This window comes from Anopheles maculipalpis, chromosome 2RL, assembly GCF_943734695.1.
Source record: "Anopheles maculipalpis chromosome 2RL, idAnoMacuDA_375_x, whole genome shotgun sequence".
NCBI lineage: Eukaryota > Metazoa > Arthropoda > Insecta > Diptera > Culicidae > Anopheles > Anopheles maculipalpis.
The window spans coordinates 3978984-3995674 of record NC_064871.1 but is presented as its reverse complement, the minus strand read 5'-3'; the positions used below and the strand labels follow the sequence as shown (position 1 = coordinate 3995674).

Genomic DNA, 16691 nt, shown 5'->3' with positions numbered 1-16691 from the left:
TACCACACGCGGGTACTTCATTTACAAGACCTTGATGTTTGATCGTCGCGATATACATGTCTGGGTAAGTCTCATTAGAGGCCCGCTTTTTGTTGAGTGTCCTCAATGGGTGAGATTTTAAAAATTGCTTTAAATTTGTTTCTCCCATTATATTTGAAACAATACTTAAAAAATATACTCTCCTTGCGCACATTACATCTCTAAATCTTGTGTACTTTTATAGCACACTGTTTTCGTTGGGCTCTCGATTACCCGGCCGATCGGAAAGTTCGATGATCCGATGAGGATTCAGATATCATTTCAATCGCCATTTGTACTAGCACAATGAGTGAGCGAATTTGCGCTGTTTAAGAAGATTGTTTAATTTTGTGTGTATTGTGTGTATAAATGTTTGTTATCTAGCGCACCAAATATGCACCGTTCGTTCGTCGAGTATGAATTCCGAATTTTGGAGAGACTCTCACACAACCGAGCACAAAATGTAACTGATTTTGGTTGTTTGGTCCTTCTTTTATTGTAGCGATTTTGCTTGCATCAGTATGGCCAATTCGAGCAATAGGAACGAGTCCCGCCGGAACGGGTCACACGGGTCCCATTCGCTTTCGACAACCATTCCAGCCGTACCATCGACGTCCTCCAACACCTCCCTACCACTCACCGCTAGCTCCACCGCTCGAGACACCGGGACACGCCGAAATGTGCTGTCCCATATAAATGACATCTTTAAGTGTACGATTTGTTTTGGCCGGCTAGAAGATCCTCACCTGTGTCCGCAGTGTTCGAAGCTGTACTGCTACGATTGTATTGGCGAGTGGCTCGATTCGGGCAGTAGCCAAAGCTGTCCGAACTGTAAGATTACGCTTCAGCTCGATCAGTTGGTGAAGGTACGCTGGTTCGACGACATTCAGAAATTGCAGCAGAATCTACACACGTTAAGCGCTTCCGAAGCGGAAGAAGAAAGGTTGGCGGAGAAAGCCGACAAAGCGACGGAGAACGAGCTATGCCCGATGCATGGTAAACCGGTCAACTTCTACTGTTCCACGTGTAAGCAGTGTATCTGTGAGGTTTGTGCTACGGATGTGATCGAAGGACGCCATCGAGATCACACGTTCAAGACTCTGCACGTAACGTACGAACAGCATCTGAGCGTGCTTGAGAACGAGCTCGAAAAGGTGGAACACTATCGGGACATGCTGTCGCTGTTGATGAACAAAATCGAACGTAATGTGGCACTGATTGGTCGGGTAAAGAGTGTGAAGCACAAGGAGCTGGAAGCGATCATGATATCGGCGATGGAAAGTCTCGATCGTCAGGAGGAAGAAAAGGTGGCCAAGCTGCATGACCATCGGTACAGCTTGCTGCTCGAGATGGACAACATCGACCAGAAGCTTCAGACGATGCGTTGCGATATGATGCTCTGCAGCAAGCCGCAACTCATACAGATGAAGCCAAAGATTTTGGCCGTTTGTAATGCGATCCGTATGAACCCGATCAAAGACTTTAAGCAGATACGTGTACCGGCTCGGCTGAAAATGTGAGTAAGATTGTGCGGTGTGGTTTTAGAGTGGCGGACGCAATTCAGAACGGAAGCATAATCTGTCTTATTTTATAGCGAAATTCCGAACCTGTACGAAACGGGCGTGTTTGTGGTGCAAAACTTTTCCACCTTCGACGACAATAAGGTGGTGTACTCGAACGAGTTTTCCGACTGCTTTGGGCGCACGTGGCGCATTATGGCGTGGTGCGTAATATCGGAGGATCACTTCGGGATCTATCTGGAGCTAGTCAGTGGAACACCCGGCTGGTATGTGTATATGCGTCCTTCAGGTCTATTGGAGAGGAATTTTTAATTGAGTTTATTTTCATTTTATTCTCTAGGATGGAATGTACGTTCCAGTTGATCCATCTCGAGCCGGAAAAAACGATCAGCAAGACGATCCGTCAATACTTCGACCGAACGCCCCAGAAGGGTTGGGGTTTGCGAGACTTTGTGACGCTTAAAACGATTCTGGAGGAAAACTATCTGCGAGTAAATGATTCGCTCGAGCTACTGTACAATATCCGCCCGTGCTCACCGGCCGACGGACAGCCCGATGTGCTGGATGCCGATGAATCGTTGACGGAACAGTGAACATTTTTTAGCAACGCCCTAGTGTCTAGTGTGATAGATTGTGTGATAATGTTTTGTGAATCTTGGTAGCTTATTTTTTGTTAATTTATTGTGTTACAGAAACAAACTCACTCTCCCAAAAAGACTGACAGAGATGGCGATTTTTTAAAAAGAATTCAAATAAATTGTATCATAAGTTGTGCAAACTTCTCGTACCTCCCTGATACACTGTTTGCTGAGCAGGTGCGCTCGAAGAAAACGGAAGGATGAAGCAAACAAAAAAATAATATTTATTGTTATGATGTTACGCTATCGTGCAGACCCACAGAGCCACACGTAAGAAAAAGTAAAAGTAATCACTCGCAGTCGATGGGCTGTTCGTTGCCAAAGTGTCTTTGATTTGCGGCTTGACCACACGGTTCGGTCGAGCTTCTTCTGTCTCTTCCTCTATACGGGAGATCTCACTCCGCTGGTTTGCATGCCAGAAGCACCAAGATAGCATAATCGTAACTCCTCTTCTTCGGGTGCATTGAGCAGAGGAAAAACCTTTCCTACTACCGCAGAAGATCACATACGCAAAAGGATCGCCACACAACCCGTTCTGTGTGCGAGTGCCAGGTGAAGGTTGCGCTTGAAGATGGTTCGATTATCATAATCGTTCGTGAAAGGAGCCGGATTTATGAATGTGTTTTTTGTTTGGTGTGTGTATGTTCATTGTGATCATATGATCGGATGGGGGTGCTTGTGTGGGCGAACTACGAAGAACGCGGAAGTGGATCGTGGTGTATGGCTCGGTCGGTTTTTTCGATTCGATTTGGATAGATCGTAGACAGGGCAGGAGGATGACAGAAACATCGAAAAGGAATGTCTGACACACCGCGCAGTGGGAAGATGCGCGAAAATAAGCAGCACTGACATTTTACACCGCGGGAGGTGTTTCTCTGCAGTTATAAGATACTGAACGATAAAACAAACCCTTTCACCCGGTGTACCCGGGGAAGCTACGCAGGGTTTTCTGTGTCAAAATGCAAGCGGGTCGTCGAACGGTCGGAAAGGTGCAGTAGAATCATCAGCAATGGAAAATGATGTTGGCAAGCCCACTACAGTGACTATCGAACCTATTGACTGTTAGAACGTATCCGAAGGTTTGATACGATTGATTGTTAAGCTCATGAGACTCCACAAGCGCTACACTCTACTAATGCCTATTTACAACTCAAAAGTAATGCGTAATCGGTCAAACCGATCAAAAAATTATCAAGATGTATCAGATCACCGAAACAAATTCTATTCTAAGGTGGACCTGTTGCCAATAGAGGCACTTTATTAAGAAATTTCTCAAACATTTGGAAGCTTTTCGGGCTTAGCGAACCCTGTACAGATGTTTACGGAAACAAGTTGGAGTTTGTTTTTTGGAGCTTTCCGTTAAAGAAACCACGGTTAACAGTAACAGCCAACGAAGCCGGATTTGGTTAATTACAATTGAAGCACTTCAATTCGAAGTAATTTCTATCTCACTTTATGCCACACTATCCACAGGTTTTGATAGTGTAGAAGCACTGACCGGGTGGAAAGTGCCGGGTGACATAATTTCGGGGCTACCCCGTCCCATTACCCACGGGAACAGTGCGCCCGTTTGAAAGCGAATGCTAAGTTTTACGTTCGTTAGACATCCCGGCCAGCCGAGGTTGATTGATAGAAAAGCGCAAGGGGCGCCCGGGTTTAGCTGCTGCTGCTGCTGTTGCACCTTCTAAGACATGCCGCGTCCGTACTGACCTATCCGAAGCGTGGTGGTGCGTAATAAAATTAACGATCGTACATGAAGCAGACGATACCGTGGACCGTAGGGACTAGCAGAGGGTCGTTTTAAAAGCGTTTTGTTTAGTATTTCCATACCGGGCGCCATTCACTTTCGGGATGGAATTAAAACTGTCCCGATCGGAGTGCGTGTGTGTGTGTATGGGACCTTCGCGAATGTTTTAGCGTTTGTAAGCGCAAAAAGTTGGAGAGTTTCCGAAAAATCCGAAAGGGAAACCTTCATTTCATGTTAAGCAGATGTGTTGCAGGTAATTAACAGGGTACGATGAGCGGACACCGATAGCCTTATCATATGTGTAGAGTACGAAATTCGACCTTTTTTTTTGGACCGTTTGTTGGATGACTTAATGTTGCCTTTCTATCGTCCTGCAGATCCAAACAGCTAATAGATATGCTAGTGCCTAGGATGGTCAAGGATTAATTTCTGTGTTTTAAATTAGATTAGACGTTGTGTTTGCTACGCCAATGCCAAAGCGTCCGAAAGCGACGTACCTCGCTTGCCTCGCTTAAGCGCATTGATGTCTTTCGTTTTGTGCTTCTACCGCAACCATTAGCAAAGATGAATATCGACAAACGAAACGAAAACAAAAACAAAAAATCTGCCAAAGCTTCAAGTTGTGTTATAAAATGTGCAAACATTTCAATATTCCATAAAACCATTAAAACGTTTCCGTTTTTTTTCCTCAGAGCACCAAACGGCCATGAACCAACTCGAACCCGAACGTGTGAAGGATTGCAAAGTGCGTTTCGCTTCGCTTCTGAACGCACTTTTCGGCGGTTTAAATTCCCCCAAAATGGTACCAAAGAATCGATCGGTCGGATTGAAATTAATTAGATGATCAGCTTTTTTCACACAACCGTTTGTGGTCGCTACTGTTTCGATTGCCTAACGATCAGCTGAGGTATTAGTCGGTTCGGGCTAAATACGCACAGTCACAACAAAACACACCGTAATCTGCACAATTGTGTGCATCGTTAGAGGGCCCTTTGTGACTGCTGGTTTCTGGGGTGCTACCATCATTCATCAGTTGATGATCCAGTCGCCTGCTGCCCTAAAGACCCAGTGTTGGTTCCGCGTGTGTTTGATTGCGAATGTCTGGTTAAACCCTTGGATGCTCAAACATAAGGAGAAAGTACACGTGAGAAGATTTAGGGGGAAATTTTCGATGGTTGAAGTTTAGTTCGCATTTAGAGAATTTTCCAGGCTTGGTTCTTGAAAAAAAGAACCAAGCCTGGAAAATTCTGGAAAAGAAAATTCAAAGAATAGAACCGAGAAAAACTAAGTTCAAATTTAAGAATTTGGATTAAAGTCTTATAACTTATAAAAAGTTGTTTCCTATTTTATTTTATTTTTATCATGTTTCCTTGCTATGAGTTTGAAGATTTTTATTGCGAATGTCGACATTGCGAATGTTGCGAATGTGACAGCAGCTCCTCCAAGGGTTAGTAGGTAATGGCATGGTGCCCTCAGCAGTTGATGGCGTATCTTTTTACCTTTCTTCAGTGGCAATTGTTTCACCCGTATTGTTTGGTGTTTGTTAATGTTAATGACTTTCATTTTCTATCTGATGGACTAATGGTTTTCCATTCCTTCTTCCAAGTCCACTCAGGTGTTTTAGTGATGGATTTATTTAAGTGCTTTGTACCAAGATAGGGTTTAGCTAAGTTTAGGTAATAACCATTTACTAATTTATACAACTTTTTTTTTACAAAAAATAAAATTTTGCATAGAATTTTCCTACACATTTTCTACCCTTCACATTCCCCATTTCAACACAATGAAAAACCATCCTCTCTGGAAAAGCAATAAAGCAAAATCCAGTTTGAAACAATAATGCTTTCGCTGTGAAGCACTAGCATTGCCTCCCTTAAGCAAATGGAATCAAAGCGATTTGTCTTGGCTGTGGCACGGTGGCACGAACTCGATGATTGTATTTCGGAGCCAGTTTGAACATTCCGTTCCAACCACCACCTTTTTTCGTCTGTTGAATAGCGTCGCGGAAGATCTAGTTTTTCCTTTCTTTAGCTCTACTTGCTTTGCGCGTTTTTTTATTGTTCCATTCTCCACACTCCACTGTATGAAAAGTGCAACTGTCGGTGGGATTGGGATGTGTACTTGTAGCACTAGCACCGCACAGTAAAATGACACCATGGCAATTCTTGCCATGCCGAACTGATGAGATGCGATGAGCAGATCAACCAACTTTGTCGATGAAAGATATAGATGACTTAGTGGATGGCTTAAGCTGACGTAATGGGTAATGTTAATGAATGATAGTGTGATATAATTTGCTCTGGAGTAGATCGTTTCCACAGCGAGTCAGCAGCAGCAGCGGTGAAATTGCGGGTGGCCTTGCCGTTTTGTGCCAAAAGAGTTGGCACGATCATTACGATCGTGGTCTGGGCTGTGCAGCGTGATTGAATCGGCGGCGGAGGAAGTGTTCGGTGGCCGCGTCCGATAGAAGATAGTATCGTTATTATGCATTATTCATGCCCAAAATTATACACCATTTGAATCCAACGGTTTCCAAGTTGTGATGATTTCAACTCAACACACCGAAGTGAACCAGTGCCGAGAGGTTCGTGATTGCATTAGTAAAAAGTGTACTTTAAAACTGGGCCCGATAATTGCGTGAGATACAGCTGGCCAACAACACAATCTTCTGTCATTTGATTTATACTTTAATGGCTTGTTCGTGAAATTGTAAGTCGCCTCTTGCCTTCGCAAGGTAATTAGGTGGAGCAGAAGGTATGAAAAGACTTTTCCGGATAAGATCAGCGCTTCATTTTTTTTTTTTGGAGATGGTGCTGAGGCTCAAAACAAAACCGAGATGCGATGGCTACAATAGTTGGTCTAGATTGATGTTAATTAAAATAGTTGTCAATCATTGCAATGCAGGTGTACTTGCGATATCTGGTGCTGCTGCTGCTGCTGCTGCTGGTTTGATTGTTGGGTAAGCGAGCGAAAGATCTAGCTTTGGAACGATCGGCTGTGAGGTAAAGTGCAGCGTGTACTACTTACACAACTCACCGCTCGAACTCGGATACGGAGGTCACACCGATCTATCCAATTATGGTCCTATTTTCCCTAGAAAGTGTCTTAATATTAGGTTGAGCGTAGAATTGGACGCGTTTGCCAAGGTGATCGCCACATGCTTGCTATTATTAATAAAAACAGCTTGGACGAGCCTGTTCAGCACAACTCGTAAGGTCGTTAATCCGTGTGAACTATCGCCAAGTGTGCCCTTACCGAATTGAGATGAGATTTAATTGATTGATGAGCACGAGGCGAGCACGTAACACCAAAGATCTGACTTCCGAAACGATCCAACAAGTACCATTTCTTTGGCCAAGTGTTGCTCGGCAGGTCCTCTAAAGTTTGGCAAACCGCGCCATGATACGCTCAATCGCTCGGCTCTCTAGAAGTTGCTACGAGGTGCGAGAAGAAAACGGCACTTGCGGACAAACTTTATACCGTGGTCGAGGCTCATTAGTGAGTCTCATTCAGCCATTCGCCTCAATGGAAGTCGCCGTAATTATGCAATGTGGCCACTACAGGGTGGCTTCGACGTGAGGACTCGGAGCACACATGGAAAGCCAACACTTCTTCACTTCCTGCCAGCCGTGGTTACGGTGGGTTACCGGATCGAAAACGCTACGAGAGCACTGCCGGTTTTGATTGGTTGAGTCAGGTGTTCGATTGTTGTGTGAACTCGGAACCTGTGTAGTCGTGTGTAGTCAACCTTGACTGTCCGGTGACTCGAGCAATAAGTTGAATTTAATTTGGGTACACTTTTACCTCCGATCGGGGGTCTCCCTCTTTCTTTGCACTTGATGCGGCAACTACTGCCGACATACGGTACGCCAAGGTCTGGCAAAATGGCAACGTGGTGCGGATTTAACCGTGACTACGAAAGATGACATCTTTCACTTGCTCGGTTTCTTGGTGGCAGGATCTCCTCATTCTCGTCCTCCCATCACCAAGAGGCCAAGGTAGTCTGGTGATGTTGTTCGGACCAGGGGGTCAGATTTTATGTAGAGCCTCACTAAACGCAACACCATTAGATAGACGATCGATCGATAGATCTATTTATGCCACCACAAGTGGTCACAAAAATCGTGTGCTACCAGGCTTTTCGGACTCCGATTGAGAAACTTTATACTCGCCGACCGCCGACCTGAAGTGGTTTGCTCCCGTCGGACATTGGAGTGATAGCTTGAAGAAATCTTAACGCCTTTCCGTGTGTTGAAAATAATAACCTCTTCACGCGTCAAAGTGCTCATGTCTGCACGTTGTGACACTCCTTGAGCGATCCTCAGTGCACCGCACCATGTACTGTGTTTGCCGAGGACTTCTTGGTTCGGTTCTTAAGACGCGATCCTCTGCGACGATGCCACCGATGCCTACGGGTAGCTGCGGGACTCCAAGTGAAGGGAACCTCCAAACGATCGTAGGAAGCAAAAACGGCAAACCATCAGCTAGCCCCAAACGGTGGCACAGTGCTGCGGCCCGAGCGGTGGATGTAATTATGCAAGGTCAAGCGGTTAAGACTCTCGCTTTCAAACGGCAAACTACGGCAGCTACTGCAGCGTACGAATTTGTGTGTTGACCTGTTCGTTTGAGCGCGTGTGTTGATCGTCTCGCCCGCCGTTTCTTTCCTGCTCCGTGTACCGTGCGCCATGCCGTAGCACGAAGATTGATGGAACAAAGTGATGATTTGCGTAGCGGATCAGCGGTCCGCCAAATTCGGCCGAACGAGGGTCGATTGTTGGTGCGCGACCGCAAACCGGGGGAAATTGGTGGGCATTCGCTTTCAATCGGACCCATACAACCTGGTTAACCCGGTTGTTTTCGAACGTGCCCTACACTCGTAACCCCACGAAATCAGTTCAGTGGGCGAACCCTCAGTGTCGGCGACCGTTGTCGGACCCCATCTTGCACACGGCCAACACGGGAAATGGCATGGCGGTTTGGCGTTATGTAAATTCTTCCACCGTTCCGTGCAAAGCATCATCCGTAGGATGGCGCGAAATCGATTTACGCTGCTTCTTGTCAAATGGAGTTTTGCAGGTTTTACATTGAACGTCATGACGTCTGCCGTTCGTCTCGCAACGGAACGGAACATACGGTGTACGATATCTTCTGCCAATTTTCTACCTTTGTTTTTGTGCTCCAACGGCCCCCCAACTTGCCCGTCTGGGGCAGAAGATTTGATTGAATTGTATTCAAGGAACCTTTACTGAACCGACTCAAGACTGACAGTTTTGTACGGCGTTATTCAATCCCTACAAAGCGAACCGATTACATCCGACGCTTGACTCGAGAAAAGTGGAATTGGATCTTTCGCCTGTCGCCTGAGATCGCGCTAGACCGTACCATGGATCCACATCTCTGGCATAAATGGCATCAGAACCAGGCAAAGGCAGCACAGTGTGGACCATTAGTAGGAAGGCTCGGAGCTCTAGCCCCGTACGATTATTCATATAAATCTAAATCAAGCACGGGGAACTACGTACGTAATGTGCATCGAAAGCCCACCAGAGCAGAGAAGATTGCAACAGCATGGACTCGTTTATTCCTGGCGCACTGGAAGAAAACGATAAGTGCTATTGAAGGGCGACCTTTAGCCAAGCTGCAGCATCCGTAGCGCGCTCATTGCCCGATGGACTGACGATGTTTACATAATAGAGGAAGTCGTGTCCAGAAGCGATCGTAGAAACTGACTGTGGAAGAAATGCTAACGCTTTTAAGGTTGTCCACAGAATTGAGCACAGGAACTAGGAGAATCTATTCTAATAGGTAATAGATTAAAGAGAGTTCGATACGCTACTAAAAAGGTCAAACTAAATTAATTAGACGCAAAATCTCCATGGTATTCTGTTCGTACTCCTCTTATTCTGCTTGTGCAATACAGACCCGTCGAGTGATCACATCAGTGAAAGTAAAGGCAAAAAATGTGTCACAAATATTAGAAGGTGTCTGATGACCCTGATGTGGATGCTGTATTCCAGTACACACTACATTCAATTTCGATTGGCGTGAAAACTACGGTAAAAGAGCTATCAAAAGGTTGGAGCCGCAAAGAATGTATACGAGGACGTTGGAATGTAATCAATCAAGGCACCATCGTCCATAACGTCAACTTGATTAGTCGAACCGGTCGCCGAACCGACCGAGCAAGCATTTAGTAGGCACAGAAGGTACAGGCCGCTGTTAGATGCTGGGGCTGCTTAGCGGCTTATCTCACATGAGACAAACAGACAGTGAGAAGGGAACAGAGATGGAGGCAAAGAGAGGAATCATAAAAATAAAAACACCTAAGCACACATTAGTGTAGTCGTTATTTCGTAACAAATTAATGGTAGTGATTCTTTTTTTTTTTTTGACTTGCGGAATTGTCTGTCTGGCTTGTCCCATGTCCATGCTAAATCCACACCATGCTGAAAGAGGTAGTCTTCATAACGCACATTCCTCGGGTGTAGTATCGCATCCGCAACTACGAATCTTCCCTCCACTGACCAGGTACTTCTGCTGGCGGAAGAGACTGGTTACCTTTCACCAAACAGTGGGAGATGTAGACGCACACACACACACAAACAACCCCTGGCTGGTGGCGCTATCGGGTCAGTTTACTCCTCGCAAATTTTCGTTGAAGAATCGCCGAGAATCTCGCGAAAGTGAAGAAAAAAGAAGCCTTCCCTTTCGCTACGGCTACGCTACTGTTTTGGGTTTGCGGGCTGTTAGTTTTATTATCTCCGTCTTCGTCTCACATCACCCTTGCGTATTTCCCAGGGGAGCCTTCCCCAGCACGTCCTTGACGCAATTGTCACAGTAACGATTAGTAAAAACCGGACAGTGTTCATTAATCCCGACGTACGATTATCGGATATATCTCTCCTGTGTGCATGCGTGCGTGTGTCTTGAAAAGTGACTGTCCGTATCGGACATCTTCCCCTAACTGTCTGTACGGAGGTAGCGCCATAATCAGCCTGCTTCAAATGCGAAAAAATTAAATCCACATTGAAGCCGGGTAGGCTGCTGTAGTGGTGGATCTCGGCAATGATTTTGGGCAAATGCGGTTGTTGATCGGGTACGAACTGTTCCGACCGAAAAGACGGTAAAAAAAGTAACAGACAAACCCCCGGCAAAGGAAGGTTCCCAGTGGGTCGGTTACCATTCGTTTCGTTGTGCCGGAGAGAAGGGCTACGGCGTCGGGCTTTTGTGGTGTGCGCCATGCTTTGGCGGATGCGCTACCCATGAATGGGGTTCGTCCGTCCGTACTCATCTTCCACGACCGGTGTCCGTGGCGTTCCTTGGTGGTGTGCGTGCATGTCTGTTTGGTTCGGGTGTTTGGGGGGATGCTACCACTCTCAGCGGCTCGGGCTTAACCGCGACGTCTTCGGATGCTGCTGAGCCTCACTAGTGCTGTCGGATGCGCTAGTATAAATAATCATTGCACTTCAAGACTCAGCAACAGTTTCAAATTGTGCATTGTTCCAGTAACAGCAGCAGCAGCAGCAGCAGCAGTAACAGTACCGAGCAGCAAGTCCGCCGTCTATTGGTGTGCAGTGTGTTCTATTTGTGTGGTTTCGCAAAGCTTCAAACGATACGCACGATGAAGGTGTTCATAGTGTTAAGTGTTGTACTGGCGTACGCCGCCGCCCGTCCGGAAGCTGGATTCTCATCCTACTCGTCCGCTCCATCGTTCACCTCGATCGGAGACTTTGGTGGTTACGCAGGTCCGTAAAGCGGTGCATTGGGCGTGATTTAATGTTAAAGCTTTTCAAGTGAAGAACATTTTGAAGTTTGCTCGTTAAAAATTCCTTGGATACATATCTCCAAATCAAAAGTGCCTTAGACATTCCGGTAACTTAAGATCATCTCTTCGTTTCCCACCACACCGCAGGTAGTAGCTCCAGCTCCAGCTCTGGATACAACTACAACCCTGCACCACAGATCGTCCAGAAGCACATCTACGTGCACGTGCCACCGCCAGAGAAGGAGGAGGTCCACTACCCGCGCGTTTCCCCGGTACAACCGGCCCAGAAGCACTACAAGATCATCTTCATCAAGGCCCCGAGCCCACCGGCCCCCAAGGCACCAATCATCCCGGTGCAGCCCCAGAACGAAGAGAAGACCCTTGTCTACGTCCTGCACAAGAAGCCCGAGGAGCCGCAGGACATTGTCATCCCAACGCCACCACCAACCAAGCCAAGCAAGCCGGAGGTTTACTTCATCAAGTACAAGACCCAGAAGGAAAAGTCTCAGCCACCGACCGAATACGGACCGCCCGGCAACTCTGGCCCGTACTAAACTGTCCCGTAGGGAATTCGTGGCAAACGTCCCTACTTCCTGGGGCCAGTACATACTACGCCGACACACCCATACGACACGACATCGCACATCATCCAGCAGATCATGCATTTTTGCCGTACGACGAAGGACTCACGAGATTAGTACCGATCGAGCTCGATCACTCGATCGGAACCCTGGCGACTGCCACCTTTCTGACGTTGTTGCACCGTGCACCAGCGACAGAAATGGGCCGCTGGCAGGAAAGGGGTGCTGTATATAGATCACGTAATGCTTTGTTCTTTTTTTCCCCACATGTATTGTTTTCTTTAATTTACTATTTCTTACCACTTTTGCTATACTTTAGCGAAGAGAAGCATATAGCGAAATAATGAAACGATTGTAGGAAGCAATTGAAAAGGTTTCGAGCTGGCAAATTATGATAAAAAAAAAGAAAGAGAGAGAGAGAGAGAAAGATCAAAAAGAAAGAGAGAAATTGATAAGAAAAAAACACAGAATGAGAGAGAGAGAGAGAGAAAAAGAGAAAGCCATAGTCGTTACCATTTGTTATTTATTACTGTAAGGATACTTTGCATACACTGAGCCCGCGTTTCCCAAACATGGCTTCGGCTCTGGACAACGGAGTCCAACTGTGGCACGCAACTCAAGTAGAATAAAAAAAAATAACGGTGACAAATTTTTTATTTAAACAAACAACACACAAAACCTTGTCTGTTTTTTTTCTTCTTCGGATGCAACGATTTCATTAGGAAATGCGTTTGAAATATGCTTACAAGCACGGGGCAATTAAAGTTGATTTTGTGGAGTGCGGAAGCGAAAGAGGTCATAAGTCAACACGGTGTACGGTGCTGTAGCACTACCAGAGCACACACGTCAATCGGCCGAACCGACTGAGACCTTCGGCTGAGTGCTTCGAGATGCTTCGCAATGCAACATGTGTCGATTTGTTATGGAATGTGTGGTTTTGTTTTGATTCGCGTGCTTGAGGATATTTAGAGCAGCATTAGGAAGATCGCACGAGCGAGTGGCGAGTGCGCGGTAAGTGGCGGCTAGTGAGGCAGCTCAAGGAAAAGTGTAATTTCTATTACTCAAAAACAGTTTGCTGGAGCTATATTCGGTGAGTAAATATGTGAGAGCGGGACTGAGAAATTGGTCAGAAAGAAGCGTTGCGGTTTAATGGCTGATGGACGTTCAAGGATGGAATTTGGAGATTGGTGATATTGAGCGGTTGGAAAACCCCAGAATGTTGTTGAATGAAGATCACGTCTGACTGGTTGAAGATTTTGGGCTTTTGGGCTTGTTTGTGCCTGTTTCTGCTTATTCTTCTCGGTTTAACACGACCTACTACGATTCGAGTTGGTCATCAACCGGCTTACTAGACTTGTTGTTGCCTAGTAGTTGAATAGCCAAACGTCCCCTACGAGGGAACGGTCCTGATGGGATTTGAGCTACGATCCTGCAATCTGAAGACAGGCAACGCTGTCGTATGCACCACCTATGGAGCACTTCGTTTGTTGTGCCTATGGGAGGTTTAATGCTTCTGTGGACAATATTCCCTAATCGATCTCTCTAATATGTAATAGAAGAAAATAAGATCGTTTAGATGCTGCTGAAAAGTGATTACCACACCGAGCACAGCCTGTATGTCTTGAGGGTCAAACAAAATGGGGCACAGTGGTGGATTGATTTTCAACCAGTTTACCTTCACCATACCTCGAAAGCCGGTCAGTTCGAATCAAGTACAGGTCATCATGATGCAAGTGTAAACGACAAGCAGTTCGTCAACTATTTTTCTACGAATTACGTATATGTTTTATTACTTCCCAAAGAGATAAAGAGAAAGGTAAACAAGAAAGAAATGACAAAACGAAAAAAAAATCATCAATGAACGTTGGGTGATCGAATTCGAAGGCACCGCGAGGGATTATCTCAGGCACCTGTTGGGCCCAACTTCATGTGCTTCCCCGTGATGATACGTGACTTTGAACAGGCAATTTGTGTTTTGCGCGATAGACAATGAGACGAAGGACAGAAAGAGAGAGAGATAGAGAGAGATAGATAGAGAGAGAGAGAGAGAGAGAGAGAGAGAGAAAGAGAGAGAGAGAGATAGAGAGAGAGAGAGAGAGAGAGAGAGAGAGAGAGAGAGAGAGAGAGAGAGAGAGAGAGAGAGAGAGAGAGAGAGAGAGAGAGAGAGAGAGAGAGAGGGAGAGATGAAGTGAAGGAAAGCCTCTAAAACATTAGGATGATTAACACGCATTTATGTCCCGAGGCGTTGAGCCAGAAACGGGACGAGATTGGCAAAGTAAATTGGCAAGCGCAAACAGCCCGGGCCAGGCAACAAAAGAGATCGCACAAGCCTCGATCGCATCGGGTCCTCGAAGATTGTCCATGTCAGACCACACTTCATCCATCAGCTACCCCGTCCGAGGCGACAAATCGTGGCCAATTCGCACCACTAATTACATACCATCCGTGTAAGGGTAAGGCAGCGGGACGAGCTCGGGCCTGAAGAACATCAACATTATCAAAGCGTCTGAAGGAGGACGCTGTAAAGGACAGGGGTCCGGTACATTCTCTTTCGCCCGGATCGGTTCATCGTTATCGATCATGCGGCCCTTTCACAACGGTTCCTCGGTGGTGGCGGCGGTACGCAACAATGAGCGCGAGTGCGACTGTCGAGCGATTCAGGGGATTGCATAATGGCCGTGGCTCAAGATATACGAATGTAATGCCGGGGTAGGTAATTGGTTGTATTAGACTATGACATTTCTTTTATTAACAGTGACCTCTCAGAATAGTGTTTGGAAAGTTCTCTTTGGGAGGTCTCTTAGTAAGGCTAGAAGAAGGTCTAAGATTCCTATACTACTAAAGAACATGCTTCCCATGCTACCACCTAGAACACGTTCGACACGAATGCATCCAGTGTGCCACCAACGGACAACGGAGCACTGTTTGTCTTGCTACACTTTCCACAATTCTTTTTGGAACCACGCTGACGGCTGCTACTGTTCGAGCCGGAGCTGGAACTGCCTCCACTGGAATATCCGGACAGACCAATGTTGGTCACCTTGATGCTTTGAGCCTTATGGCCGCTACTGCTGCTGGCCGTGCTGCTAACGTAGGAAGAAGATGGTGCGATCGACGATGAAGATGCAACGGAATGGACAGTGGTCACCTTAACCGGTGTTGGTGTTGTGCTGTGATACGATCCTTCTGTTACGACGATCGGAGCGAAGCTGCTACCGAAAGATCCACTATACCCGGTAAGATCGGCAGCTTCGTAGCCACCGCTAGTATCGACGGTGCTGCTTCCACCGTACGAGCTGGACGAATGCTGTTCTTCCTGGTGATGATGGTACGAGTGTTGCTGCTCCTGCTTCTTCGTTTTGTACTTGATGAAGTAAACTTCCGGTTTGCTGGGCTTGGAAGTGGCTGGCGGTGGTACAACGATTTCCTGCTCGAGCTCGGGCTTTTTGTGCAGAACGTAGACCAGTGTTTTCTCCTCGTTGACAGGTTGCTGAGGTAGGACGACCTTGCTGACGGTCGGTGGTGATGGTGCCTTGATGAAGATGATCTTGTAGTGCTTCTGTTTGGTGTAAGTAGGGAGGATCACTTTCTGGTGAATTTCTTCCTTCTCTTCTGGAGCAACGTGAACGTAGACGTGTTTGTGAACTTCCTCCTTAACGACGGGCTGTTGCACGTAGTGGACAGATGCTTCGTGGTGGGTTTGGTGATGGTGAGACTGCTGCTGATGGTGCTGATTTTGATGCTGGTGAACGTTTGTGAAGTACTCGATCTGAGGCTCAACGTGATGATGCACCTGATGATGTTCGACAGTCTGTTGGTGTGTCTGGTGTTGCTGTTGCTGGTGTTGCTGCTGCTGGTAGTGGTAGTGACCGGAACCGGAAGATCCACTAGACAGGGATACCTGCGCATGGGCTACCGGGAGCGACGCTTGGTGTTCATGATGTCCAGCAGACGAGCTCAGATAGGACGAGGACCCGGATTGTACTGGGGCCTGTGGAGCGAAGAAGTGCACCTGGCTGTGCTGGTACGGAGACAGCTGTTCGTGTGCTGGCTCTTCACAATCATCCGCTGCACTACCACTACTACTACTCACACCGGAGCCACTCAAAGCACCCGAGCTAAACTGTACACTAGCACTGGAAGTAGCGGAATGGCCGGATTCGGAACCATGGGGCGTATAGTAGCTGTAACCTTCCGGTCTAGCACTAGCTAAAGCTAACACTAAGGCACTAAACACTAGCAAGCACTTCATTGCAGGATCGCACTTTATGGCACAATGTCAAACTCAAGCCACCGATCACTCGCACGCGATCTCAGATCAATCGCCGTATTCACCGAATTCGAATCGATTCCGTATGCCGCGATACCAACGTACGCCAACGGACACTCCCTGGGTACTGTCCAAAAAAAGGCACAACTGCT

The 16691-nt window shown here is 46.7% G+C and overlaps 3 protein-coding genes across 3 annotated transcripts; 2 read left to right on the top strand and 1 right to left on the bottom strand.

The window, feature by feature from the left end:
- Positions 1 to 539: 539 nt before the first annotated feature.
- LOC126558750 (E3 ubiquitin-protein ligase TRIM37-like) lies at positions 540 to 2131 on the top strand. The gene is made up of 3 exons (XM_050214808.1): positions 540 to 1534; positions 1613 to 1804; positions 1879 to 2131. Exons 1-3 carry the CDS (start codon positions 540 to 542, stop codon positions 2129 to 2131), a joined length of 1440 nt encoding a protein of 479 aa, XP_050070765.1.
- Positions 2132 to 11459: 9328 nt separating this feature from the next.
- On the top strand, positions 11460 to 12242 carry LOC126559592 (uncharacterized). The gene is made up of 2 exons (XM_050215762.1): positions 11460 to 11668; positions 11836 to 12242. Exons 1-2 carry the CDS (start codon positions 11545 to 11547, stop codon positions 12240 to 12242), a joined length of 531 nt encoding a protein of 176 aa, XP_050071719.1. The 5' UTR covers positions 11460 to 11544.
- Positions 12243 to 15135: 2893 nt separating this feature from the next.
- On the bottom strand, positions 15136 to 16521 carry LOC126557949 (homeotic protein female sterile-like). The gene has a single exon (XM_050213879.1). It carries the CDS (start codon positions 16519 to 16521, stop codon positions 15136 to 15138), a length of 1386 nt encoding a protein of 461 aa, XP_050069836.1.
- Between the last annotated feature and the right edge of the window lie 170 nt (positions 16522 to 16691).